Genomic DNA, 27,270 nt, shown 5'->3' on the forward strand with positions numbered 1-27,270 from the left:
GCTGGTTTCTATCCATGTTCGCCAAAACAGTTTTATAGGGTGATATATTTACAGCTTGTTTCTGCTGCCACCAGTTGGGCAAAAAATGTTGTTTGTGTGGTGCAAAACTGTAGCAAACAAAAACTTCATTAGTAAGAAACCAGTGAACACCAGTGAATTCAGGAAGCAATTATGTTTTTGTTGATATACAATCATCGTTTTAACGGGCTAGTTTGAATGATCACCTCAAGTGGAAAAAACTTCCTGCATTAAAAATGACTTGTCTGTCTCACAGTCACTTATTTCACTCACCATCAAAACAGCACAAAGATGTAATGTTGGTGGTGTTGTCCACATACTTTTGGCCACATTAAGTCTTTTCTTAGCTCTCTTGTACACACACACACACACAAAGAAACCAATTTACTGCCTGCCTCTCTTTTCCTCCTACTTTCCCTGCAGCTACATTGCGATGAGCCATTTATTAACATGGATTATATGTCGACAGGAACAAAACCTGGCAGAAAACCAGTGGTTGCCCCTCCTTCCCATCCTCTGAACCAGTACATCACCAGAAGCCTGACAGAGACTAAGATAAAAGGAAAGAAAGACAGACAGACAGAGAAAGAGATATACGAGAATCCATTTTTTCATTGACCTTTTCTTGGTTTGTCATTCAGGAGGCTCTGGATTTGATTTCCTCTCTGTGCTCGAGATCAGCCATCTGTGCTGTTAATGTCAAGCAGCTACTGACTCTGGGAAGAAGATCAGAGGCAAGTAACTCTGTCCCTGTCAACAACTACTTTCCACAAGTCAATAGAAAATATACAGCACATGTGTATAGATAGTGTGCATGTGTATTACCCGTATAACCTGAAGTTATTCCCACGAATAGCTTTACTAGCAGCGTGGTTACTAGAATGACAACACTAATCAGGTGAGCCACCACTTTAGATCCAAACCAAAATATCCTGTAACAACAGCTACTGCCATGAAACTTTGCACAGACACTTATGATGCTGACCCCAGTGATCCCCTGACTTTTCTTGTAGCAACACTAGGAGGTTAATGATGTATAATCTCGCCCACATGGACTTGGCAGCGAGGCTTATCCAAGGCCTGAAACACCGTAACTCTGCTCTTTTGTTGCAAAGGATCATTTCGGCCATGATGTCCACAAGGCTCATGACTATAAATGAGAGTTATGAGCTATGCTCAGTCCCAATCTTGTTGCTGATGTGACATCAGTCTTGTGGCTTTGGAAATCAGTTTTACCTTCACGTATTAACAAGAACCCAAGACATTTGAACTTGACTATGGGCAGAGAGTCCCTGCCACTTTCTAGCAGAGAACTATGGCCTCAGACTTAGAGCTGCAGGTCTGGACTGCAAAAAAAAAAGCAATTTCAAATGAAGCCAACATACCAAATGCATCACTTCTTGTTTATTATCTGCAAAATCTAAACCAAAATGCAGCAGAAAAACTAAGTGCATTGTTACTGCTTCTGTAGAAAATAGGAATGTAATTAACAGCCAGGGTTTGCTGATCAAGTGCATTTGATTAATTGATCATCAGAAAGTGTAAACACCATATAAAAGCAAACGTTTTAGCAGTTTACTGGTCTGGAGCAGTCAGGTCTGTATTAACACTATGCCCAGGTGGAAATCTATTAGCCCATCAATCTGGGAATGGTTATAAAGCCATTTCCAAGCTTTTCAAAGTCCATCATTCTACTGTGAGAAAGATTCACAACTGAAATGGACATCCCAGCAATTTCACCCAGAGGTCAGGCCATTCAATGCTCAGAGAAATTGCAAAAAACCTAAGAGCTACATCTAGGACTCTCCAGGCCTCAGTTAGAATGTCAAATATTACAGTTTATGGCAGTGCAATTAGAATAAGACTACACAAGTATGGCTTGTTTAGAAGGAGAAAGTCTCTTCTCTCTAAAAGAACTTCTTCTGCAACAATATCCTTTGGACCAACAAGACCACAGTGGGGGTATCTGGCAAAAGCCAGAAACAACCTATCAGCACAGACACTTCATGCAAACCATCAAGCATGTGGAGAGTGGAGGATTGATGATTTAGGCTCATGTAGGCTCAGCCACAGGCTCTGGGCACTTTGCAGTCAACCGTGAGCTCCTCTGTATACCAGTCTTCTAGGGTCAAATGTGAAGCATTTGTCCAACAGTTTGGCTGCAACTGAGCCACGCACCAGGACAATGCTCCTTAGCACAGCAGCAAATTTAAAACAGGCAGAAAATACAATGAATGAAGCTGCCGCAGTGCCCTAGTCAAAGTCCAGACCTGAAATGGTGAAATGGTGTGGTGGGACTTTAAAAGAGCTGTGCATAAACAAATGCTTTCAAATATCACTGAACTGAAGCAATGGTGTAAGGAAGAGTGGGCCAAAGTTCTCCACAACAATGTGAGAGTGAAATTGAACAGGAAATGATTACTTCACATTATTGCTGCCAAAATGGTTTTTTATTATGTATTGTTATGTAAAACCATAGAAATGAAAGATGGTGTGCTTTCTTCTTAATGGCTATAAGTTAAACACCACTGTGATGTCTACAGTTGGTAACTGCTGTTTGCAGCACATACACAGTCCGATGGTCAAATTTATGATCATTTGGCAAATGTAAGACAAAAATGTGTGCTTTCATAAAAATAGTAGAGTTAGATATATCAGATTAGAGGAAAAGAACAAATTAAAACCACCAGGACATTTTGTAATCCAGTATTACTTCATTTTTGTGTGCCTTTGTGTGGCCATTGAAGCTCTGATGTTAATATGGGGTTTTTTGATCTGTGACATTTCTGTTTTCACAAAACAGGTAGGTCAATGCTTGTTAAATATTTTTCATGCTTATTATTCTTTTGAAATGTTCCGTAAACTGGGGAATTTGCATAACAAGATGAGGACTTCAAATAATGAGGTCAAATTCCACCAGTGCAACTTACAAGTTTCACAAACTGATGGACTTTCCACAGAGCCAGGAATATAATTCTTTCATTCTTTCCTCATTTTCCATGTTTTTTGCCTAAAACTTGTCCACATTAAAAATATTAAAGCTATAAAGTTATCAGAATCCACATTTGAAAAGACAAAGTGTAATTTATGTCATTGTAGAATAACCCAGGTTGTCACATGCTTCTGTAGACACACCCCACTCAGACAGTTTGAAATTACCTTTCAAGATTTCTTTCAGCACACTGAGCCACCACGGCAGTGGAGCCTCCTCTCCAAGAATTCGATGCAGGTAAGAGCTGCTTATACCAAACTGCAGGTTTGACACTGGCACAAAACACTGTAATTTCCATCAAACCTTTGACAGTGAATGATTACTGCTCACTGCTGCTGTTTGAATGAACTTTAATGTGAAAACTATAAAAATGTGAGTTGAATGTTCTAATGACTCCTCTGCTGTTACATATGTGCAGGTCCTACATTTTCTTAATTGGAAAAAAGCAAATTTTCATCTTTCCCTTAATCTCTATTAACTATACTCAGGTTTATTGTCTAAACAAACTAAATTAGTTGCAGTTACATATTGAAGTCTACAGGCAGATCGTTCACATTTTTCTAATATCTGACTTGCATGATTTCCTTTTTTATTGTTACCTAAATGAAACAGAACAATATCAAATGAATTCAGCCCAGTTAACATCAAACATCAGTTATTACACTGAATATTTTTAGTGTTTAAGTTAGTTACATATTAACAGCCCCAGTGTTTGCAGATGTCAGAACTGGGAACCGATATTAACAAACAGTGAGACTTCAAATCAAATGAAATGAAACTGTGCAGAGAACAGTTCCAGACAGCCATTTTAGAGTTTATTGTTTTTTTATGGATGTTTTAAAAAGAATTGAACTGCTCCAGAGAAAAGCTTAGACTAATAAGGCATCGCTGCTGTACAATGAAATGAAACAATGCAGCAAGCCATGTGACACTTAGAGCAGAGACTGATATCTCTACTACTTGGGTGGATCATTACCTAGAGTATTGATCAGACTTTGTTGATTCTAGGACTTGTTTTGAGTAATAAAATCAGTGACAACAAAAAAAATGAATACATCTCACATCCTGGGCACATAAAGAATTTTCTTAGCACGTGTCTGTTTGTGACATATTTTTTAATCATCACAAGTGGTGTTATACACACACACACGCACACAAATTATAAAGACACTGGTAAATAAACATTTTTATATGTCCACAGGAAGTCGGAGACATCTGCTGAGAAGTACATGTACTATTTCTATAAAAATAGAAATTACAAAAATACTGCTGAATACTTTCATTTTGAGAGAAATCTGATGATACAGTTCCAGCTTCCTTTTTCTGTTTTGCAGTGACAGTAGAAATCGCTTTGCCTGTTTACACAACTTTCAGACGACAACATCTGCGTAGCTAGACACCTAGATGTAAGATACTATGTTTAACCCCATTTAGGAAAAAGAAGAAGAAAATATGTACTATATATACTCAGGCATGTTTTGAAATCATGATACACCATTTCTTGTAAATGGAAAACACAGGAGCAGAATCTATAGTGTGAACTGTTTCTGTTTTAATAAAGAGAAGTGGGATCAGTGAGTGCTGCAGATGATGGGACTATTTTTAAGAGCTGTTGTCCATTATGAGCACAGCCTCTCACCACTGAGCCAGGAGGGCTTCAACAAAACATTCATTTGAGAGAAGAGGAGAAGGGCAGCTCAGTTATACTGTACCGATGAAGGATGCAGGTAAACACTGTAGATCTAAGTGCTTTAGATAGTGTTATTCTCCCTGCTTTTTATCCAGGTGACATTATTCATAGCTCTGCTGGTTCTTGTGGCCTCGGTCCATTCCGAGTCCCAGTTCTACCTGCCCATTGACTGCGATGACATCCACCGCCATGATAACAGCAGCTCCAGTGGTGTGTACACCATCTATCCAGGAGGTCCCACCACACCCCTGCATGTCTACTGTGATATGGACACTGAAGGAGGCAGATGGACTGTAAGTACACCTAGTATTTTCTACACATTTTATAATTACAAACACTGAACAAACATCAGACCTTGTGCTGTAAAATTCATTTTTTAATATTTTCAGAGCATGTGTTTACACCCATGTTTGCTTTGCTTCATGACATATTAAAGGTGTAAGGTTTATTAATATTTAACGTTAGTTTGAAGTGTTTGTAACAAACAAAGAGTCCTTATCTGGTTGATTTTGTCCTGTTAAACAGATCTATACATTTTACTTTCTCTTTCTTCCTCCAGGTATTTCAGAGGAGAATAGATGGGACTGAAAATTTCTACAGGCCCTGGAGTCACTACAAGACTGGATTTGGGACGGTAGCTGGAGAATACTGGCTCGGTGAGATCCAGAGGGAAAAATACAAATACTCTACTTTCCATTGTTTTCAGTTGCAGCTAAAAAAAAAATTAAATAATCTGTTGTATAGTACCTACTCTGCACCAAGCACCAGAGAGACAACAAAATATTTGAACATCCATCCATCCATCCATCCATTATCTATACCCACTTATTCCTTAACCAGGGTCACAGGGATCTGCTGGAGCCTATCCCAGCTCTCTTTGGGTGAAAGGCAGGGGTCCACCCTGGACTGGTCAAATATTTGAACAAAAGCTGCATATTTCTGAGTTGATAGAGGCCAAAATAAAAGTAATTTCTATACACTCATTCATCAGGTGACCAGATATATGATTTGCGATGAATGATAATGTTTCTCTGCTCTGGATGTGTAAATATGTAACTGTTTGCTAATATCTTCATCATAGAAGGCAAATCAACACTGTTTTCATTACTTGTTTCTGCCAAAACATTAGTTATTTAGCTCTATAGTCCCTGTGCTGGTGCCTCATGCCTTAATTTGCTGTATATGAGTATAACATGAGGCTTGTGATTTCAGACCATGCAAGAAAAGCTGAGACAGTCTGATGGAAAGGATGTTTAGAAATAGTCATGATATAATACATAGCCTTGGTGTAGGAAGTAAAATGATATAAAGCGTTTGTGTCATTTCAGGCCTGGAAAACATCTTCCTGCTGACTGTGAGGAAGAAGAATGAGCTGAGGGTGGATATGCAGGACTGGGAGGGAGGCCAGGCATCCTCCCAGTACTCCTCCTTCTCAATCGATTCTGAGAAAGCTGGTTATCAACTTCACCTGGGCAGCTTCATTGGAGGAGCAGGAGGTGGGGGCCACTGAGTGGGTCTTAATTTAAGAGATTTGGGTGTGAATGGCGAGGAAAAAGGGACAGTCTTCTCGAATAAATCCAGTTTTTTTAAAAATGGTTCCCTTAAAGGTCTTTAACAAAACAAACTGGACTATGAGAATGAATCCTTAAATCATTTCTTTCCCAGTTAAGCCTTGTCTTATTATTATATCATGGGCTACCAATACAACAGTAATGACAACACATATTGATTTTTGAGATTTCAGAGAGAAAGATGAATATAGCAAATGTCATATTAATGAAAAAGGAGAAGGTGCTTTCTGAAATGATGGGTTCTTTATTAAAACATTAAACCTGTGTAGTGCATTTGTTTGGAGAAATCTCCTTTACCTGCAGAGATTATAGAATATAAGACTGTGAAGATAAATGATGTATTCAGCAAGTGACTGTAAGAAAATGAAAAGATGGAAGCACCTCTGCAGCATTAATATCTGACTTCATGGCCCTTTTGACTTTCAGTATAGTTATATTGTATTGTTATAAGGTTGAATTCATCTCACCACTAAATGCTGCTTCTGTAAATCTTTTACATTACACAATGCACCTTTAAGACATTAAAAGGCACATTTAACATACTGAAAATACATCTACTCTAAAAAGCTGCTGAATAAATTTGAGCCCCCAGATGAGTGTGACGGGAGCAAGCCTGAGATTGAGATTGATTGTTAATGAGAAAAACAAAAACCTACAAATAGAAGACTGTGGTGCTCTGCGTGAGTCCAAAATGTACCTTTATTACTACTGGAGCCCACAGAAACTATCATTGTGCTGCAGTGATGCAGTGGCTGAACCTCCATGTGTGAAAGGTCGTCCTGATTTCAGCACAGTCGAGCTGACTTTGTTCAATCCTCCTAAGAATGTTGTGGTCAGACACATTGTGCCCCGGATAACAACAAGCACCTTTAGGTTTATATTTCAACCCTCTGACATTGTTTTCTCTTGTCTCCCTAGGGGACGGGTTGGCAGGTCATAACTCCATGAAGTTCACCACCTTTGACAAAGACCAGGACCAGTGGGATAAAAACTGCGCTCAGCATTTTCTCGGCGGGTTCTGGTACAATGCCTGTCACACAGCTAATCCTAACGGCATGTACGCACCTCATGGTGCTATTGGATTTGAAAATGTTCATGTCATTTGGCATCCATGGAAGGGGTGGAACTACTCCCTCAAGACTGTGGCCATGAAAATCAGATCAGTCTCGAGGTGTCCATGTGCACACTAACCTGATTATCTAGAGATTAACTATAGGTTATGGTAATACTTCACATTTCATCAGGTTAAAAGACTGTAGATGTGGGGGAGCATCATGTCTGGCACCTGTGTTCAATACCATTAATGTGTAGAAACGTATTTCATTTCACTGTATTTATTCGTATTTTGTTCAAAATACAATGAAAATATTTTGGGTGAACTGCATCTTGTCAAATACTTTATGATCATTGCTTTTGATTTTATTATATTAATAAATATTGACACTCTAGTGATGATGATTATTATGTGGTGGTTTGAATTGCACACTCAGCCTTTGTTTATTCAATTAAAATGGAGTGTGCAGTAAAGCCTGCAGCTTGTGAGGCTGTAGCCACAGTGGTGCATCCGAGCTAAACGCAAACATGACACCAATATAAAAACGATACTATACGCTGTACTGTATACTATACTTTTTACACTCCGTTTCAATTCTTTAACAATATAATTTTTGATGTAGTTGATGACATTTCTGAGAGTCTATTTCACTTTACACAATAATTAAAACATACAGATAAATTAACCAATGTCTTTTCCTCATCTGTGCTTCAGAAATCATCAACGTTGGACCCTCAAATGTTGAAGGCTCACTGACACACAACGTTAACAAACAAAAAGAACAGAGAACAAAACAACAAAAACAGACATTTGTCAGGCGTACAGGTTATTAACAGACAGGCTGCATATTAACTAAACACAAGGTGTCACCCTTGTGCTGAAGAACCTCTTCAGGTTTCATGGGGTGGAGAGGTGTGGTCTGCACAGGTAGGCTGACGTAGTCTCACACATACACAGCAAGGAGTGTTGTGTTGCTCTATAAGAGACAAACCAGGAACTGACTGACACATTACTATAGCATTCAAAATAGCTTTGTATCATTTATTTTGTGTTTCTCATAAAGTACTTCAAACGTGACTATAAAATGAACCAAAATATTATTTGTATTTTCAGTTATTTTATAGATTATATGTCCATGTTTTGGGGCAACACCATGGGTGAGTGGTTAGCACAGTTGCCTCACAGCAAGAAGGTTCCTGGTTTGAAACCCATCAGGGGCCTTTCTGTGTGGAGTTTGCATGTTCTCCCTGTGCTTGTGTGGGTTTTCTCCAGGTACTCTGGTTTCCTCCCACAGTCCAAAAACATGTATGTCAGGTTGATTGGTGACTCTAAATTGCCCATAGGAGTGAGTGTGAGTGTGTGAGGTTGTTTGTCTCTATGTGGCCCTGTGATGGACTGGTGACCTGTCCAGGGTGGACCCCTGCCTTTCACCCAAAGAAAGCTGGGATAGGCTCCAGCTGATCCCTGGGACCCTGGTTAGGACTAAGGGGGTATAGATGATGGATGGATGTCCAAGTTTGTTATCAGTATTTTATACTTTCACATAAAACATTGTGTGGAAATACAGGAATACAGGAAATACAGTCATAATTTAGTGTAACAGTCTGATGCTGATGCATACTGACCTCCATACCAACCTCATGGTGACTGTACATCAAAACCCAGTCAGCAGGATTCATCCTCTGGGGGCTGTAAACCAAATTTTAAAGCTGATATTTCATGTACATTACATTAAATAATATATGACTGAGCTGCATAATATAAACTACAGTTTCTATTAATATGTATGCACTTTTGAATACAGGACTTTTACTTGCAGTTACATTAACTTTAAATTTTTAAAAGAACAGACATTCGCTTCTATGAGTAATTAGTCCCTGTAGGTTATTTCAGGCCTTGTCCAATAAAGTTATTGATTTATTTTGGTTCTCTCGGGGGCGATGTCACAGTTGACGTGTATTCCTGTCCGACATTATATGTCTTTATTTAATGGTTCCGGCGTTTATGGTGAAAATAACCTCAAGCTGTTTCTTTATGATAAAACAAACAGGAACACCGCTGGTAGGTTTTCCCAGGCGCTCCTCCCGCCCCCCCCTCTCTCCCTCTCTCCCTCTCCCTCCCTCCCTCTCTCTCTCTCTCCCTCTCCCTCCCTCCCTCTCTCTCTCTCTCTCTCTCCCTCTCTCTCTCTCTCTCTCTCTGGGACCCAAACTTGTTTCAGGAAAAGCGAATCAACATATTTTCTCCCGCTGGCTGGAAGAAACAGGACAGCCGTGTCCGTGCCAAAGAGAAGGCGTAGACTTCCTCCAAACATTTCCTGCGCCATCTCCACTTTCGACAGTCGGAGTTTTGTGTAACGAGAAAAGTTTTTCTCTGCTTCTGTTTTCTCCTCCACCACCTGGACGCTTCTTTCTTGTGCCTTAAATCGCCACAGAGGATTTGTCCTCCTCTTCAGACAGCTCGGCTTGTGCAGACATGGACTGGGGAACCGATCTGTGGGTAAGTTGACAGCTGACTCAGAAAGAGCCAGAGTCATTACACTAAATACCTAAACATCCCTCAGAGAGACCCCCTGTCCTGCTATTGTTTTCGACGGCACTGTGTGTAGACACTGCACCAGTGCTTTTCCACTCTAGGCCCTGGTCAAACAATCTTGAGTTCAACAGCAGGAGTGGAAAACCTGCAGCCAGGGGATGTCGCAACTCCTGCTGCATACCTTATCACAAGCAGAGGGCACAGGAGAAGTGTTGAGTGCAGTGGTTTGTTTTGTACACAGTTCAGAATAAAGCTTCTTTCTTTGTCCTTCACTCCTTCTTCATCTACGGTTCAACCATCAGCTGTGTTTTGTGACAGGACCTGAGTGTGGGGGTTTAACTGAAGAGCAGTGATCTGTGAAAGTGCCTGGTTGCGTCTGAGCTGGTGCCTCAGCTGTGAATCACAGCTACACTCACCAGGTCAGATAACTTCCTCATCACTCACAGACCTCAGTGCCGCCTGTGGAGTCCTCAGCCAGCGAGCAAACTATTTAACCTAATATCCCGAGGGTCTGTGAAAATACCAGTGTCCCCTTATGATGCTTTTGGGTTGTTTGTTTGGTCCAGACACCTGTTCAAGCCCAGAGGATATTTTATTTACAGCATCGAAAGGCAGGAAATCCTCCCATTTGAGAAGCTGGAACTAGAAAGTGTTTGACATTTTTGCTTGATAAGTGATTAAATCATTAATAGTCAAATCATTTTAGCTCCACACTCTTCAAAGCAGACTCACATGGAACAATCCATTAAAGTACATGTTACACACAGTGAAGTATGTGTCAGATTGGGCTTTAGATAATTGTGTTTTACAAATTTTAGTGTTTTCTGGTATTTGTTCTTAATTAAGCAAGAAAATAGTCTGAAAATGAAACAGAAAATGAACCAACAGATCCAGCCTCTCAAAACTGGGTCTCCCTTCCCACTGCAACAAAGATCCTTACTCATTTTCCCTTAGGTAGATTCAAAGTGGGCTGTTTTGTCACAGTTAGCCACAATACTGTGGGATGTCCAGTAATATGGGTTTGAAAACTGTTTGGCTGCGCAGCATGAGTTCATAATAACTGACCCACTGGCTGGTCAGTGGAGTTTAAAAGGTTAAAACCGCAGCTGTTGTTAACTGTGATGCAGCCCAGGAGCAGTGAGAACGACCCAGACACACCCAGCTAAAGTCTAGGAATTTATCACATTCTCATGTTAAAAAACTTTGCTTTGTCTTTTAAAACAGTCATTTCATGTTTAAACACAAAGGGAAAGAAGATACTCTGAGGCAAAGGTTCCCCCTCCAGTTGATTTACTAAATGACTTTGCTCCATTCAAACTTAATGTGACGTCTCAGCCGGTGAAGCCTTGGAACATGACTCGGTCCTGTTGTGAAAGTGAAAGTTAACGTCACATCAAAACCTGCAGCAGAACTTTCAAAAAGTACAGCTTCATGCTGAAATTAGATGCAAGCGCTCATGTTAGCTGTCAGTGCTATCAAATGAAGAAATGTGTGTTTCTCAGTTAGTGCGGTTACATATAAGAGGAGAAAATATCCAGTTACACTAAAGCAGCTGTTATCATTGAAAGTGCAGAACATTTAGAAATTTGGTATGCATATCAAGCAATCATCATGCAAAAAGAACAATAACATCACAACCTGTCTTCATTTCATATTATCTGGTTTACTCTTTGCTCTGACTGGGTCATAAATTAGCCAGGTACTGGGTTTGAATCCGGCTTTTCTGCAGAGTTTGTATGTTCCATCTTCCAGAGTCTGTGTGGGTTTTCACCAGGTATAGCCTGTTGACAGACTGGTGATCTGTCCAGGGTGTATCCTGCCTCTCGCCCAATCTCATCTGTGGTTGTCAACCTTAGTTGTACTGGGAAGCGATAGATGAGGGATGGATGTTAGTTTTACCAGTTGGTTCAGTTACAGCTAGACCTGGCAGCTAGTGGGTGTAAATAACAACTAGTCCCTAAGAGCTGGTTTGCATGGTACAACCCCTTTTAAACTGGTGCTGCAATAAACCTTCACTCAGTAACACGTCATACTTTGTTACAACTCTCTGATCTCTGTGATTTCCACATCACCACCCATGTCACACTGAGCAGTGGTCAGTCAGTCTTTCCACAAGCTCTGTGTCTTATACTATGTTGTCACGGGGCCATACCGCATTCAGTCATTTGCCCACAATCATTTTGCATATTGGAAATATGCTGGGAGGGCAAGCTGTAGCAAGATCTGAGCTCGCACTCACTGTTTAAAGTCCCCCAGATATAAACCTGTGTTTTTCTTATTGTTACTTCACTTGGATGTGTGGCCTTTACTGTGCAGAATGATCTACAGGTCTGAGAGGGCTGAACACAAAAAGGTTGTTTTCGCATTCATCTGACGAAGGAGGCAAATGCTTCTGTTTTCACCGTAAAGGTGGCTTTAGATGGTGCCGCTCACCAGTGACGATGTTCTGTATTTTAGATTGGTGCGACGAGAGTGTGATACTGCCCCTGACCCTTCTTCTATATTCAACATAGCTGATTCCTTATAGTGACCTAATCACATAGAGAGTGGCTTGTGGATTGGTTTCTCAGTTTCTCAGAAATGGTCTGTGTGTTCTGGCGGCAGCAGGATGTAAACTCTGAGAATGTATATAAAATGAAACCAACCTCTTTATTGTTCCCTTTGCTGATGTTTCTGTGTTCGCTGTGGTCAGACAGCAAATTGGAACAGTTGAAAACCATTACCAAAAGTAATGTGCGTTTACAACAGTGAAATCCAGAGCCACTGCCCCTTTGCATTTAAAATTATACATATAACTTATGGCCCTAATGATGAAAGTATATACCAAATAACTGCATGGCCCAAGATACAGTTTCGGGCTGGGGGAACGTCTGTTGAATTTGTTGCTGTTGTCACACCCTTCTCTCTCTTCCTTTGTTTTCTTTTTGTCTCGTTTGTCAACTGCAAATTACTATTGAGGAAAGTATCTCAGAAATTAGCTGGTGCAGCCAATCCGGTTGTTTGGTATTTTCCTGAATGATTGAGCTAGAATCTGACCTCAGACCAGCCTGGATCAGGAAACACTGCTGTGTTCTGTCACACTGAGGGGTGGGACAAGTCCGACGGGCTTCAGGGTTTGGAGAGGCCCCTGAGACCGTCAGTCACAGGGCGGCGGCTCAGACTGAGCTAATGATTATCTCATTCTGAAACCTTTCTGTTTCACTCAGTATTTCCTACAGTTACGTAAATAATGCGGATGTGTTAAAGTAGAAACTACATGCAGGAATATAACGCTAAGATTCTTCACAGATTATTTAATCTCTCCGTCAAGATCGGCATTTGCAGATTGTTTTTGCTCAGCTGTCAGATTTCTCTGCCTTCCTTCTTGGTTCTTCAAAGAAACTGTCACTCCAACACCTTCTTACATTTCCTGGTCCTGCTCTTGCCTTCCCAAATCCAGGACATTACTAACTGTGTTACTGTATGACACCCATTACCTCCCACCTCCTCTGCGGACTCTGTATCTACGCCTCTCTGGCCCTGCAGCTCCAAGAGACTCTGCAGCCTCAACACACACAAACACACACACACGCCCACACAAACGGCTCAAAGGTGGAGTCTTTCTTTGTGTTTCAAGAAGCAAAGCAACAGAACCACTGTAATTTTGTTTGTCCAGATTCTCATGTGTCCGTGTTTTCATACTGTTCAGTTTTGTGTGACATTTGTCTTCAGTAAGCCCTTTGCTGTGGGTCATGACAGTGTAGAAATAAGCAGGTTGAAGCAGTAAGGACAAAGTTACCTGTTCAACAGGTTTGAGAGTGTGTGCGTTTTGAAGTGTTTGTATGCATGGATGTGTGTGGAGAGAGAGAGCATTTTTAAAAGGAGTGTTTGCTTTTATTCTCTAATTTGCCTTTGTACTTTCTGTGTGTGTCTCAAAATGAGAGAACTGTGTATATGTCTTGGCTTTTTAATGGGCTTCTGTTGGTTACAGATTCACAGCCTGCAAATGTCAGCAGTTTAATTAGAGCTGAAATGATTAGCCCATTGACAGAATATTAATCAACTCAATTAATTAAAAAAAAATTATTCAATTCAATTTAAAAGCAAAGATGTCTAAAATGTACAAATTTGAATGTTTCCAGATTGTCTTATGCTTTTATGACACTAAACTGAGCATTTTTATATGAGGCCTTTTTTTTTTTTGTTTTTTTTTTTTTTTGTTACCTTCCTCTAGAGCAAATCACCTCTAGGCTGATGATTAATCCAGAGCAGAAGTCGGTAGATTATTGATAATGAAAGTCATTTTTCACTCTAAAACTGATACAAGGCTGGTCTCAGTGCCTGTGAATGTCAGTGCTTAATGTTCATACACTCTTAGGTCAGTAAGTTATAAAAGCAATTTTAAACTTTATAACTCAATATGTACAAAATGATTAGTCAAGGTTAATCGGTGGATTTATCAACAATGAAAAATGACTTGCAGCCCTACAGTATATCTCATTGCCACAGGCCATAGCTGCTTAATGTAACAGCTTACTATGGCCTCTTGCTGCCTGTCAATCACTTAGTAGAATGAAAAGAAGAAAATCAGATAATTTGGAAGGTAAACTAAACATTACACACACTTTACAGTAAAGTGGTGAGACTGACTTTACACAAAACCAGGAATGAAAACAAATGAACATGTAGCACAACAAACACCATAAAAGAAAAAGAAAATGAAAGTAAAAATAAAGTAGGGCTGCAACTAACCATCATTATTGATTAATTTGCTGATTGTCTTGATTTATTGTTTGATTTAGAGGCGAATAAATGTCAGAAAACAGCGTGAAAATGCCAGTTGCAATTATCTCAGAAACTCAACGTGTCATCTCCTCAGTAGTTTGAGGGTTTTATTTTTTTAATTCCAGTGTGATCTTACGATAAAAAACATGATCTTGGGTTTGAGGTCTCTCTGAGCACAAGTCCATAGTTTGACCCTAACAGAAATTCCATTGTCTTATTGTCTGTATGTTTTGGGCCATTGTATCTTTGCGTACTGTGCATAAAAATAGCTACTACTCCTGCACTGCTGTTACCACCCTCAACAATCACCTCAGTTATTTGTGCTGGAGTACACAGTCAAAACAATAAAACTGTGTCGCTGTCCAAATACCTGTAGACTGCACTGTGGTGTGGGTTTGCTGTGACACATGATACATATGACGTGTTTCTCAGCAGATGCCTCCTGTGTTTGTGTTTGTGTTTGTGTTTGTGTGTGTGTGTGTGTGTGTGTGTGTGTGTGTGTGTGTGTGTGTGTGTGTGTGTGTGTGTGTGTGTAAACGTGACATTTCTCCCTAGGACCAATGTGATGTAATCGACAAGCACACACAGTCAGGCCTTGACCTGGTGGAGCGTTATGTAAAGTTTGTGAAGGAACGGACAGAGATCGAACAGAGCTATGCCAAGCAACTCAGGTGTGTCCAGTGGTTTCTATTTACATGAATTTGCATCATTATTGTCCAGGTGGCCTTGTCTTTTTATGAGAGTTACTGTGCTACTTTAACACTTTAACAGGAATCTGACAAAGAAATACACCAAACGAGGGAGCAAGGAAGAGCAAGACTGCAAGTGAGTAACCAATAACGTGCAGTTTTCATTGTTTCACTCTCACCTATCTCATTTCCCACGTACAACACTAACATTTGTTAAACCCTCTCAGTTGCTGCAAATCTTACAAGCTTTCCATTCGTGCATGGCATGCACAGTTTGAAGTTAAAATGATAAATGTGGCAAATCTGCTGCACAACTCAATATTGCCAGAAATTCTGAAACAGCACGTCAGCTAGATGGATATGAGTTGGCTTTAAACGCCATGTCTAGCCGATTTTTACTTCCCGCTTACCAATTTCAAAATGAGAAAATCGGTCTTAATCATGTGCAGGGCAGCTGCGGTGATACAGGGCTAAAAAGACTGAAGCTAAAAGTTAAATGATACTTGCATACATGCATACTTACATAAATAAACAAGACCGTATAGTGAAATCATGTAGAAGACATGGAAATAAAGCAACAGGTAGAGCCCTAGTGTTATTGCACAGTGTTATAAGTAAAATTCTCTTACAATATTTAATTCATTTTTAGGATATTGTTTGAGTTTGTATTTTTAAATGTTTTGCTTCACACAAGAAATGGATTTGGGAATGAATAGCAACTAATCGGCGAGTGGAAAACTGTGTAAGTGGTTTGTGTTCTGAAACCCAGTAATACTCACATAAGCCTGCTTAAAAATTGTTGACTCTGCAATAACGTTAATTTACAATGGTAAGAAACTAGTTAGCTGGGCATACTAATGTTTGCAGCTTACATTATGTTTATCTATCCAACACGTTCCCTCTCATCTTTTATGTTTTATGAAGCCAAAAGCTCAACAGGGCCATTATAGTTTTTATTTCTAGTTCTATTAGTTTTAGTGAATGGTCTGTTGGCCTCTCCAGATGTGCTGATTTGCCTCCTCTTGTGTTTCAGATTCAGCAATCATGCATCATTCCAGGAGATCCTGAACGAGCTGAACGATTACGCAGGTCAGCGAGAGCTCGTCGCTGAAAACATGATGACTGCAATTTGTGTCGGACTCACCAAGTACCTTCAGGATTTCAAGCAGGAGCGCAAAACGGTGAGAAGGGGAGAAAAGAAGGAATGGGGCATGTTATCAAATTTGACTCTGATGTGGTATTGTGTGTCCTCATCTTAAACTGCAGCACATTTACTGCAGCCTCTTTCTTCCACAGTACTTGTCTGATGCCAGAAAGGCCCAGCAGAATTTAGAGGCCAGCTTTAAACACCTAGAAAGCGTGAGTCACCTGTTGTTGTTTCATACTGACGTCTAGTGTGGATCACATGGTTATTTAATGGTCGGTTCACCCTGTGGTATGTCAATGTGCAGAGAGGTAAAGCTTTGTTTTGCAGGTCTGTGAACCCATTAGTGCTGAAGTAATTATAGGTGGAATAGGCCATAATTCTGAAACCTTTGTTTTACTTTGGCTAGTTGTTGAGTTCACTGAGAAATTCCCCAAATATATTAAAATTAAACAGCAACATCTCAAAGTAGCTTCAGTGAAAATAGATGACAGTGGGTGGGTTACCTCCAGCCATACAACATACAGTAATACTTTAAATATAGTTCTGGTACGCGCATCTAACGCCTCAATTCCAATGACCTTTGAATCGTGAATTCTACTACTTGTAGTACTAGCGTGTGTGTGTGTGTGTGTGTGTGTGTGTGTGCGCGCGCGCGTGTGTGTGTGTGCGCGCGTGTGTGTGTGCGTGCGTGTGTGTGTGTGTGTGGTCATGTCCCTGCCTGCAGACTAAGAAGCGCTTTGCGAAAGAGTGGGCAGAAGCTGAAAAAGCAGCACAACAAGCAGAGAAAACAGAGAATGACCTCAACGCCACCAGGCTCGATGTTGAGAAAGTAAATACACACACACACAAATTAACAGCTGAGCTTTACTTTATTTTCAGTCAAAAATAAATCCTTGAACTTATTGGTCTCCCCCTGTCGCTGTCCACCTTTTTGTGTCTCCCTGTGCATTCTGTTTTGCATCCCTCCATTTCTCTCTCTTCTTGCATTGATTCTTCTTTCCCTCCCGTCTCTTCTGTCATGTATCTACCCTTCTCTCTCAAGGCCAAACAGCATGCTCATGCCCGCACACACTCAGCGGAGGAGTGCAGGAACGACTACGCAGCACAGCTCCAGAAATACAACAAGGAACAGAACTTCTTCTACTACACAGAGATACCACAAATCTTCAATGTGAGACAGACACATAAACACACACATTCACAATACACAACAACTGGGCAGAGCTCACATACCTGCAGATATGGTCTAATGCAAACCAAACTACCAAACTAAACAAACACACCCTTGTTCTGTCCTCTCCGATGTGTTCATACAAATGTTAATGTACGTTGTAAAAACAAACAGACCAGATATAATGTGAACATAAAGGAGGTTGTTTTGTGCTTGTGTGGTGAATAGAAACTGCAGGACGTGGATGAGCGGAGGATCCGGCGGCTGGCGGAGGGTTACTGCCAGTTTTCAGACATCGAGAAGAATGTGCTGCCCATCATCTCCAAGTGTCTGGAGGGAATCCATGCAGCAGGGGGGAAAATAAACGAGAAGCAGGTAAATGCATGTTTGTTAGATTATATGTGTGTTTTGTATATCTGTCATTTTGCTTTGAGCACATGGCTAAAATAAGGGGACTGTGAATTGGCTATATAAATATCTTCAGAAATACCTTTTATTTGTGTTGATGATGAGGTTTAGATGAAACTAGTGATGCCATTGTTATATATTTTAGTTGATTAAGCTGCATAGGAGCAGCCAGTTCCCTTAGTTAAGGTTAGTGATGGGAACACTGTCTCATTAAAGAATTTAGATAACATTTAACTCTAGCAGGATTTTAATATTATTTCACAGGAACTGTACAAACACATTGGTGTCTTCAAGGTCGAATATGCAAAACACTATCTGTAGTCACTCCCACAAAGTTCTCATGTCTTTCTCATGTATAAAGCATTACTGTAAGTAGACGTTTGCTTCTTGTGAAAAGGAGGAAAAACCAGCCTGACTCTGTCCAAAGAAGAAACAAAATGCATAACTAGAATTAAATTAGACCAAAAAGCGACACGTAGAAATTGCATGAGTTGGTTTTATTGGGGGGGGGGGGGGGTTGTTGTGCAGGATTCCTTCACTGGGTGTTGTTGTCACTGTGAGCCAACAACACTGGAAACGAATCAAGACTCCAGGAAGTCACTGGACCCAGCCAAGAAATGACCCCATATATAACCCCTGATTTGATTACCTTTAGACAGAGGGATCAGGTCTTAGCTAAGCTTGATTTTTCTTACACATGGTGTATATGACAGTGGTATCAGTATGTTTTACAATTTAAGGTCAGATTATCTGAGTTTGAGAGGTGATGCTACACTGCTGGTATAGTAGACTTTTCCGTATTCCATATGTGTGTGATGTTAATGTCTAGTAAAGTTTAGTACCTATCTTAGACTCGGCTCTTTAATAATTATCTGTTTATGTGTTTGCCTTAAAAAACAAATTTTTTGCAAATATATCTAAATTATGTAAATTGCCAACCTCACAAAATCCTGGACCAGCAGAGATCTGTTGAATACCTGTGGGTAACGCTGAGCACGTACACATATCACACACATTATCCTTACTCCAGCACTGAACAGTTTTAGGTTTTTGTTTCGTTGATGTGAATGAGCATCTGTTTATGTGTCCCTGCAGGATTCAATACTGTTCATCGAGCAGCACAAGTCTGGTTTTGAGCGACCTGGAGATGTGGAGTTTGAAGACTACACCCAGGGAATTAAATCAGCGATGTCTGACTCCAGCCTCAACCCCCCCAAAGGCCGCACCAAGCTCTGGCCTTTCAGCAAGAAGCACAAGGTGAACTACAATGTGTCCATGTTAGATTGGCCTCTTTCTGAGTTTGCTGTGTGATGTCTCAGACAGCACATTCTCCACTTCTCCTTTCTATGTTTCTCATGTTTCTGCTTTTAACAACCTGAATTTCCTGTCATTCAAACATGACATGATCAAGGCCAACATGAGCTAAAACGATCAGGCTGAAATTATCCAGCCATTTATCATTTATAATCTTTTTTTTTTTTTTTTTTCATGCAGTTAACAGAATTGATTTGCCGTTCTTGAAATGCTTCATGCTCTTATTTTGAAATAAAATAATTTACACAGAGCGAAAATAGTAATCAGTCCTGATCAGACACTGGCAATTAGTTCAATTGGACCTATTCTGAATATGATTTGGATTTTGGTTTAGTTATTTATTTTACTATTTGCTAATCACTCAGAAAAAACAATCTCAAAGCATATTAAATGTAGCTACTCTAAAACTGGATGTGGCAAATTTGCTTTTAAAATTTGTCTTGTCCTGTTCAGTCATTTAATGGATGTATTTTATATTGTTTTACAACAACAACAGAGTGTTGTCTAGCAGGGGAATAAACTATTTCATATCAGGCTTTGGCTGAACTGACAGGAATTTTTAGTTGGATCAGTTCATTATTGCTGTGGAGTTTTAATGGGATTTGTTGGTATTAGAAAATAAAGCTCACCAGACTTAATCTTTAATAACCTAGAAGTTTTCATTTCAAATAATAATTACCTCATTACTTCTTAATACATGTCTAGGAAGATGAGTCATGTGGATAAACCTGTATTTTCCCAGGTTTGAGGACTTCTTGTCCTGAGAATTGCTCCAGATAAAAATCATCTTTGAAGTCTTGTCTGATCATCAGGAGTTAAATCTGTAGGAAGAGCAGGGCCCAGCTCTTTTCTTAGTTTGCTTGTGTTGAGCGCTCTAGAAGTGTGTGAAAATGACGCTCACGTGGTCTCACAACAATGCTTTTAAACAAACACACACAAGAAACTCAACACACATTCCAGTCATGTCTTACCCCACCACCCTGTTGCCCTCGGGGGCCAATTCTGCTTCCACTCTGCTGCACAGACTTGCCCAGAAACACCCTTGCTTACATTCACTTTAGCTTTTTGTCTACTTTATTAAAAAAAACCTCTGTAACTCTTTCATGTATTGTGAATGTGTTTCTTTCTTCTTTCCTCATTACCAGTATAATTTTCTCCATCTTTCTCAGCTCCCTGCTTCTTCACCTTGTGTTTTGCTCTCCTGTTTTCATTTTCCCCCTCCTTCTTTCTCTCCCTGATCCCCATTCCCACCCAACAGCTATGCTGTCTCCCTTCCCGTTTCCCTCCCCCTCCCCAAGCTGCAGCGCTCCCCCCCCTATCTGTGTTTGAGGGAGTTCAGTCACTCTGTCAAACCCAGGATTTCCTCCTTATAGATAATGCACAAGCTACCATCTTGGTTCAGGTCTGACCTCTGTCCCCCGTCACTGCTGTGCTCACATCTTTGTTCTGCAAAGTTCTCATGTAACCATGTAAATATGCTGTAGATGTGTGTGTTGCTTGTAGTTTGTTTGTTGTACACTTTGGCTCATGCCTGTTGTCTTTTTCTCTCTGTCCAGATATCTCATGCTGAAAAGCAAATGGTAAAATGCATTGGTCTTGTATAAATGGGTAAACCTGAAAGGTGCTTGGATAACGGTTGTCTTGTGCTAGTTCTTTTCAAGGGACAACGTGACTTAACTCTTGATCTTGCTGCTCAGACCTCTCTGAAAGTTATAAAGGCCTGGTCTCACCAGAAAGTGGCACAATAAAATGAATCCACACATCCTTTTGAGCTAAAGGTTAACACAGGAATCTTCAAGGATTCAGGAAGTACTTTGAGAACAGCTGAAGTTGTGAAAAAAATTGGATGATCAGCGCTGTGACTCAAATGTGATGGTAATTCTTCAGGGGGAAAAACTGAGGCTTTTTAACTAGACAGTAGGCTTACACAGTTTCAACAGTCTGTCCTCTGTGAAATAGTCCCAGTAGTTCGATCGACTCACAGCTGTTGACAGAACATTCCTCTTTAGTGGAGAGGATTATCTTCTGACAGGTTAAAGTAGATGGAGCGCAGCTAACAAGCTAGGACAGCTTTTTCATTTTGGACACTGCCGAGGCTGAAGGCTGTTGGTTAATGGTGCAAATTTGTGTGGCAAAGTTCACCAAAGTTAGACTTGTAAAAAGTACACACAGATTTTCTTGTCACTGAGGTGAGTGGATCCACTGATGGCACCAGATCCTCTAAGCTCAGCTGAATTTCTTGGATTATTTCACCATCTTTAAATGCGACTGTGGCCAGGCTTCGCATGACCTCATCTGTGATCACAGCTGGGTGTGGTCTTATGCTAACCCTGTACTAGTGACCCCAACCAGCTGTGATGTTGCAGGAGAAAGGTTGAAATAGCATGTCATCACCACTAGTTGGCAGTGCAAGCAAGACTTCTGGTCTGGGACCAGTCACTGTTTATTAAATAAAAAGGCATTTTTCTGTGGGTGAAGGAGATTGCATTTGTATTAAAGGAACTAATTCAACTCATTAAATCAATTCATTAACTTGAGAACCAACCCTTTATTCTGTGATGCTGTGCTGGTGTGTACCGTTCAATTTCAACTATTATGCAATAAAACAAGACTGATCCGCAGTCTGATTTTGAGATTATCTGTGCTTTGATAATGAAACATTTACCCTAGTCAGCTAGCTCTACCTCGCCAAGCTAGGTTAAACTCAAATTTAAATCATTTCATGTAAATTCAATTTCCTGGACTGGAATAAATATACACTAGTGTGGCATCACAGGGTTAGGGTTATTGTGATGGAAAGTTAACCGTCATGCTTTGTGCTCTTTCTGTCTCTAACCATGTGTGTTTTCACTGTATTTTCTTAAACCTTTATTGGTTTGATGGTGATAACTATGTGGCTCTTTTACTAGCAGGTGCGAGTCGTATTATTAATTTCTCTATCTGTGGTCATGTGTGTATAGGCGGCCGCTGCAGAGGATTTCTCTCACCTTCCTCCAGAACAGAGGAAGAAGAGGCTGCACGCGAAGATTGATGACATCACCAAAGAGCTGCATAAGGCGCAGGACCAAAGGTGGCAACACGACATCACAGAAAAAAACCCACACGATACTCACGATTTTTACTGTGACCAGGTTGTTCACGGTAAATTAAATTAGATTTAATGTGTTGGTGTCCTTCATCTGACCCGATAACACCTAATTTGCCAAAGATAAACGGATTCTAGTCGTGTTTTGGGGCTGTCAGGAATCATTTTTAGCCCTTTGGTTGGTGGACACTACGCTAGTGGCTCCAGAGTAACTCGAGAGGCAGTTGTAGTTTCAAGATTTCAGTTTGACTTTAAAACAGTGGCGGTATGTTCATCTCTTGTTTGGCCCAGGGCTTTGGTCCAAAATATCTGAACAACTGTTCGGCTGCTTGCCATTAAATCTTGTACATGTATTAATGGATTCAGGGGATAAGTCAAATCTAGTGCCAGCCATTGTATCTGAGATTTTACTGGGGGTCTCCAAAAGTGATGATATTACCATCACCCTTACTTGCACTTTGTGTTTAAACATTTCTCTGGAACACTGAATATTCACAAATAAATGAGTATGAGTAATGAGTATTTGATACCAACATGAGTAATAACCAAATTTTAAATTGGGGAAATAATGATATGTTATTTCTTAAGAGCATAACAGAACTAATCATTACTGTATATCTGTTATATGGTTGAAGGGGACCCTACTTTGTTTGGGTGATGGGCTTTTTATGGTTTGGGATAGACTCTTTCTCCCAGTGAAGGGACATACAAAATACTACATCACATTTTAGGCAGTTGTGTGCTTGTGCCAACAGTTTGAGGAGTCTTCTTTTCAGGCCCATAAAGTTTACCAGTTAGTTTGTTGTTTGTTGTTTGTCCTGCGCTGATCCCTGACCTCAGCCCCATCCAACACCTTTGAGATGAATTGGAACAGCAGGTCTTACCACCCATCATCAGCCAGGAGCACTAGTACAACATGTCCATTTAGCAAGTCTTCCCCACTTCCCAACAAATCACTTCTGCCAGTCCCTCCTGTCCTTATCAGCAGTGCTGCACGGGAGAGAAACTTCCTTAATCAGCGCTCACATTTCCAAAACAATAACAATTTTCTCCCTGTCTGACCTCAGTGACGCACTGGAGAAGATGAAGGGTGTGTACGAGAAGAATCCACAAATGGGAGACCCTTCTAGTCTGGAGCCTCAGATCACAGAAACTGCCCAGAACATAGGGCGCCTGAGGGGAGAGCTCGTCAAATATGAGGTTAATGTGCAAACAAGAACATGCTTTGAACATGCAGATGATATTAAAGTGTTTGCGCATTTTTTAAAACTCCGTATTTCTTCAAATATTACAGGCATGGCTGTCAGAAGCAGTGGGAGGAGAGGACTATAGCCACACCATCAACAACAATAGCCCATATGTGTAAGGCACATTTGGCATCTACATCTTATGCTCAATCACTTTATTTCACACCCTTGTGTTTGTGCAGTATATACGAAACCACTGCTAGCAACTGGTAAGCTTTGTATAAAGACTGGAAACAGAAAGACTCAAAACATCACTATGACCTAAAATTTTTGGAGGGAGATATGCTTCACTGGGAGGTTGCAAAACAACCAGATGAAACTCAAAGAAGTCTCCACTCCTGTTTGAGAAATCTTATTATTGTTTTCATACTTCAGTCTGTGTCTGGATTATATGAAGGAGATTTGGCCTATTGAATTGTGAGCTTTAGATGTGTCTGAGATTTTAAAGGCTATGTTATTACCCTTTAAACAGCCAGTCCAGCTATTTGCTACTATTGTTCTTATATGCATTTGTTGTATTGCATTGTTTGTATGTGCCTTTCCAGTAATGAAGCACCTGATAAGAACATCTACACAGACCCCGACGACGAGTTTGAAGACATACAAAGTCCCGTTGGCCAGTGCACGGCTCTGTACACATTCGAAGGTACAGTTTGATATTCATACTTAATTTAATACATACTTGAAAGATCTTCCTTTATCCTGTAATACATCTCTTACTTGTGTGTGTTTGTGTGCAGGCAACAGTGAGGGCACCATTTCCATTACAGAGGGAGAGTTGCTGAGTATAATGGAGGAGGATAAAGGAGATGGGTGGATGAGAGTCCTTAGAGCCAGTGGAGAAGAGGGTTATATACCTTCATCCTATGTCAAACTCACCCCGTAACACACACACACACACACACGCCCACACACGCACACATACGCCCACACACAAACACAAACACACTCAAAGCTTGTGATGGAAGTTAAGAGTGAAAGGTGAACACAAAGTCATCCACCATAATTGCAGCTGCTCTCTACATCTTTTATCTCAGCCAGTGACGTGTGCAGTGAGATGAAAGTGAGTGATTATAAAGCTTGTTATCAAGGCTGACCGTGATATCATACACCCCCTGTCTGCTCACTGCAGCAGGAGAAGCTGTCTCTAAGTGCAGACTGTCAGTCCTGTCTGTCAGCCCTTTCAAAACCAAACATTTGAATGTGTACCTGAACTTTTTGTGACAACACATGTAACAAAGTGTATTCAGAATCGTAGTAGCCAGACATTTCTTTGTGCCAACATATCCACCCACTTGACTTTCTCCCTGCCGCATCCAATAACCTGCTGAACGTTTCTTTTTTTGTAACACAGGCCCCTCTGCTAAAACCTTTCTCCTGACAGGATAATGTGAGTTTTTTTTTTTTTTTTTTTTTTTTGTATCATAGCAATGTGATATTTTATGACCTAGAACTGGATGAAAACCACTATGCTATAGGGAGTGCACAAAATATGAGATCCTTCTGTGGACTGTCATGTTAAAGAGTGGGTTCATATTTTTAATGTCCGTTGTAAAACAATAGGTGGCCATGTGAACACTGGAACAGGTTTTGGTTGCTGTAATAATTCCTCCTGTTCATACTGTCCCTGAAAAGATCCATTCCTGATGTGTTTCCAATGTAAAGTGGGACAAAATCCACTGTGTTTGATTTGTGTTAACATGAGGCCACAGCAGTCTGAGTTAGATCAATCAAGAGTATCTTCTAAAGTTATTCATTTAAGATTCCTTTGTATTACACTCCTCCTTTTGTTGCTGCTCAGCAAGAAACGTCAAGAATCATAAAACGACTGTAGCTTTGGAGATACACACTTGCTATTAAAATTCACTCCTCTGAAGCCTCATTAGATTCAAATAAAATTTAATACATTTGTACACATAATGAGGATTAAAGCGCATTAGGAAGGGATTTCTTACTGATCTGCGAACACTGTTTAGACATGCATACGGGCATTTGAGTGTTAGTGACAGTTGTGATACAATGTTAATCTATCCTTCATATGATATTTTACAGTCTTTTACAGCAAATATTTGCAAGGAAAATAGATTTGCAATGCTTTAAGTAAAATTTAGACATGGTAGATGAAATGCAAAGATAGAGCACAATGACGGAAACAGTTTAAGTTCAGTAAAAATACAGAATTGAGCTTTTTTTTTTTTAAATATAATTCCTGTGAACTGTCTGTATTTGAGGTTGTTCCCTCTGTGCAGCTTCAGGGATCCTCACATAGCACTGACATCATACAACCTGGTAATAAGTGCATTTTAAAAAGTAGGTGGTAGCATTTATTCAGTCTTATCTTCACTTTCCAGCTTTGGATAGGGGCTGAAACAACTGGTTCTTCTTTGAATATTTTTATATTTGTACATTTCCGTTTAAAATGCTTTCACAACGTTTTCTATTTTATGAGGCTCCTGACTTCCTAATTTCACTCCTACTGTCCTTCTCAAATACTGACCATTTTTAAAGAAACTAAAGTGAGATTTTATTTTTATAACCAATATCACAAATTTGCCTTCAGATGCTTTACAGCCTGACTTGAAAACAACTTGAGCCAAGTTTTCTTTTTTGTATTAGTCGATACCCCAGTTGCAGCTCTGTAAATTTAAAGACTTTTAGGAAGCCCAGTAAGAGGAGAGTGGCAGTAATCTAGGGTGCCTGTAATAAAGGCATTTATCATCATTTCAGTATCATTCCAAGTAAAAAAAAAAATCAAATCCGGTTCCTAAGATGAAATTTTTTTTGACCTTGTTAAAATGGCAGATACAATTTAGATAATTTAACATCACTCCTAGATCTGTAACATCTGTCTGTTTAACCAGATAGTAGGTACAAAATACCTCAAGGCAGCCAAGTGTTCATTGTTAACTGAGAAAGGCAGGAACTGGATGTACTGCACATGTGGTTGTCTTCATTTTGTTATTAAGTGACACTGTTGACATACGAAAGATTTTCAAAAATGTGTTTGATATTACATTTACTCATTGCCCCTCACTGAATAATCTAGAATCTAAGAATATGAGTGATTGTACAAAATATGTCAGTGCATGTGCATCAGAAGCTTTAAGTTGTAAGTGGACTGTGATGTAGTTCGGGATGTTTTTTTTTTTTTTATTCGTATATTAAACGTAGATGAGCGCAGACAAATTACTTTAAAAGTGTCTTCTAGTGTCAAACTCTGCACATACCTTGTTCTTTCTGAGTGGAGGGTGACTCTAACCATCTCACTCACTCTACTTGTCTCTAACTGTACCACCCTGTACTTCAGCAGTCATGTTTCCACAGCATTTAAGTGGCATTACTGTATGATTCTTTTTTTTTTTTAAATGTATGCATTTACATTTATCATTTAAATCATAAATTGGAAAAGAAAACATATTTTGTCTTATTGTGTTTCTTGACTGTTAATTATGAGACAAATGACACAAAAACCCTCCATCAAAATATAAACACATTTATTGCATTAGAAACAAAAATATCCAGTGTGGTTCCTTACGGCAACAGTTCATGTACAAAGGGAAATGTTTTAGTAATGTTTATAATGATCAC

General features: G+C 40.0%; 2 protein-coding genes across 2 annotated transcripts; both read left to right on the forward strand.

The window, feature by feature from the left end:
- Window positions 1–2,760: 2,760 nt before the first annotated feature.
- On the forward strand, window positions 2,761–7,576 carry LOC113127870 (microfibril-associated glycoprotein 4-like). The gene is made up of 6 exons (XM_026302744.1): window positions 2,761–2,821; window positions 3,197–3,247; window positions 4,796–4,993; window positions 5,260–5,356; window positions 6,029–6,196; window positions 7,190–7,576. Exons 1-6 carry the CDS (start codon window positions 2,771–2,773, stop codon window positions 7,459–7,461), a joined length of 837 nt encoding a protein of 278 aa, XP_026158529.1. The 5' UTR covers window positions 2,761–2,770; the 3' UTR covers window positions 7,462–7,576.
- A 1,933-nt stretch (window positions 7,577–9,509) lies between these two features.
- On the forward strand, window positions 9,510–27,097 carry trip10b (thyroid hormone receptor interactor 10b). Its single transcript, XM_026302723.2, has 15 exons — window positions 9,510–9,821; window positions 15,177–15,292; window positions 15,393–15,446; window positions 16,344–16,491; window positions 16,607–16,669; window positions 17,182–17,286; window positions 17,500–17,628; window positions 17,857–18,003; window positions 19,132–19,293; window positions 20,907–20,930; window positions 22,311–22,420; window positions 23,503–23,635; window positions 23,730–23,797; window positions 24,228–24,328; window positions 24,423–27,097. The coding sequence occupies exons 1-15, from the start codon at window positions 9,798–9,800 to the stop codon at window positions 24,566–24,568; spliced, it is 1,530 nt and encodes a 509-aa protein (XP_026158508.1). The 5' UTR covers window positions 9,510–9,797; the 3' UTR covers window positions 24,569–27,097.
- The last annotated feature ends 173 nt before the right edge of the window (window positions 27,098–27,270 follow it).

The sequence above is a fragment of the Mastacembelus armatus genome, chromosome 1 (assembly GCF_900324485.2).
Source record: "Mastacembelus armatus chromosome 1, fMasArm1.2, whole genome shotgun sequence".
In the NCBI taxonomy this organism is placed as follows: domain Eukaryota; kingdom Metazoa; phylum Chordata; class Actinopteri; order Synbranchiformes; family Mastacembelidae; genus Mastacembelus; species Mastacembelus armatus.

What these genes read in the sequence shown, in the direction of transcription:
- LOC113127870 (XM_026302744.1), top strand. Translation starts at nt 2,771, where the DNA reads ATGTTAATATGGGGTTTTTTGATCTGTGACATTTCTGTTTTCACAAAA. An exon ending in TCTCCAAGAATTCGATGCAG is followed by an intron (nt 3,248 to 4,795) that starts GTAAGAGCTGCT and finishes CTTTTTATCCAG; the next exon opens with GTGACATTATTCATAGCTCT. An exon ending in CTGAAGGAGGCAGATGGACT is followed by an intron (nt 4,994 to 5,259) that starts GTAAGTACACCT and finishes TTCTTCCTCCAG; the next exon opens with GTATTTCAGAGGAGAATAGA.
- trip10b (XM_026302723.2), top strand. Translation starts at nt 9,798, where the DNA reads ATGGACTGGGGAACCGATCTGTGG. An exon ending in AGCTATGCCAAGCAACTCAG is followed by an intron (nt 15,293 to 15,392) that starts GTGTGTCCAGTG and finishes ACACTTTAACAG; the next exon opens with GAATCTGACAAAGAAATACA. An exon ending in AAGGAAGAGCAAGACTGCAA is followed by an intron (nt 15,447 to 16,343) that starts GTGAGTAACCAA and finishes CTTGTGTTTCAG; the next exon opens with ATTCAGCAATCATGCATCAT.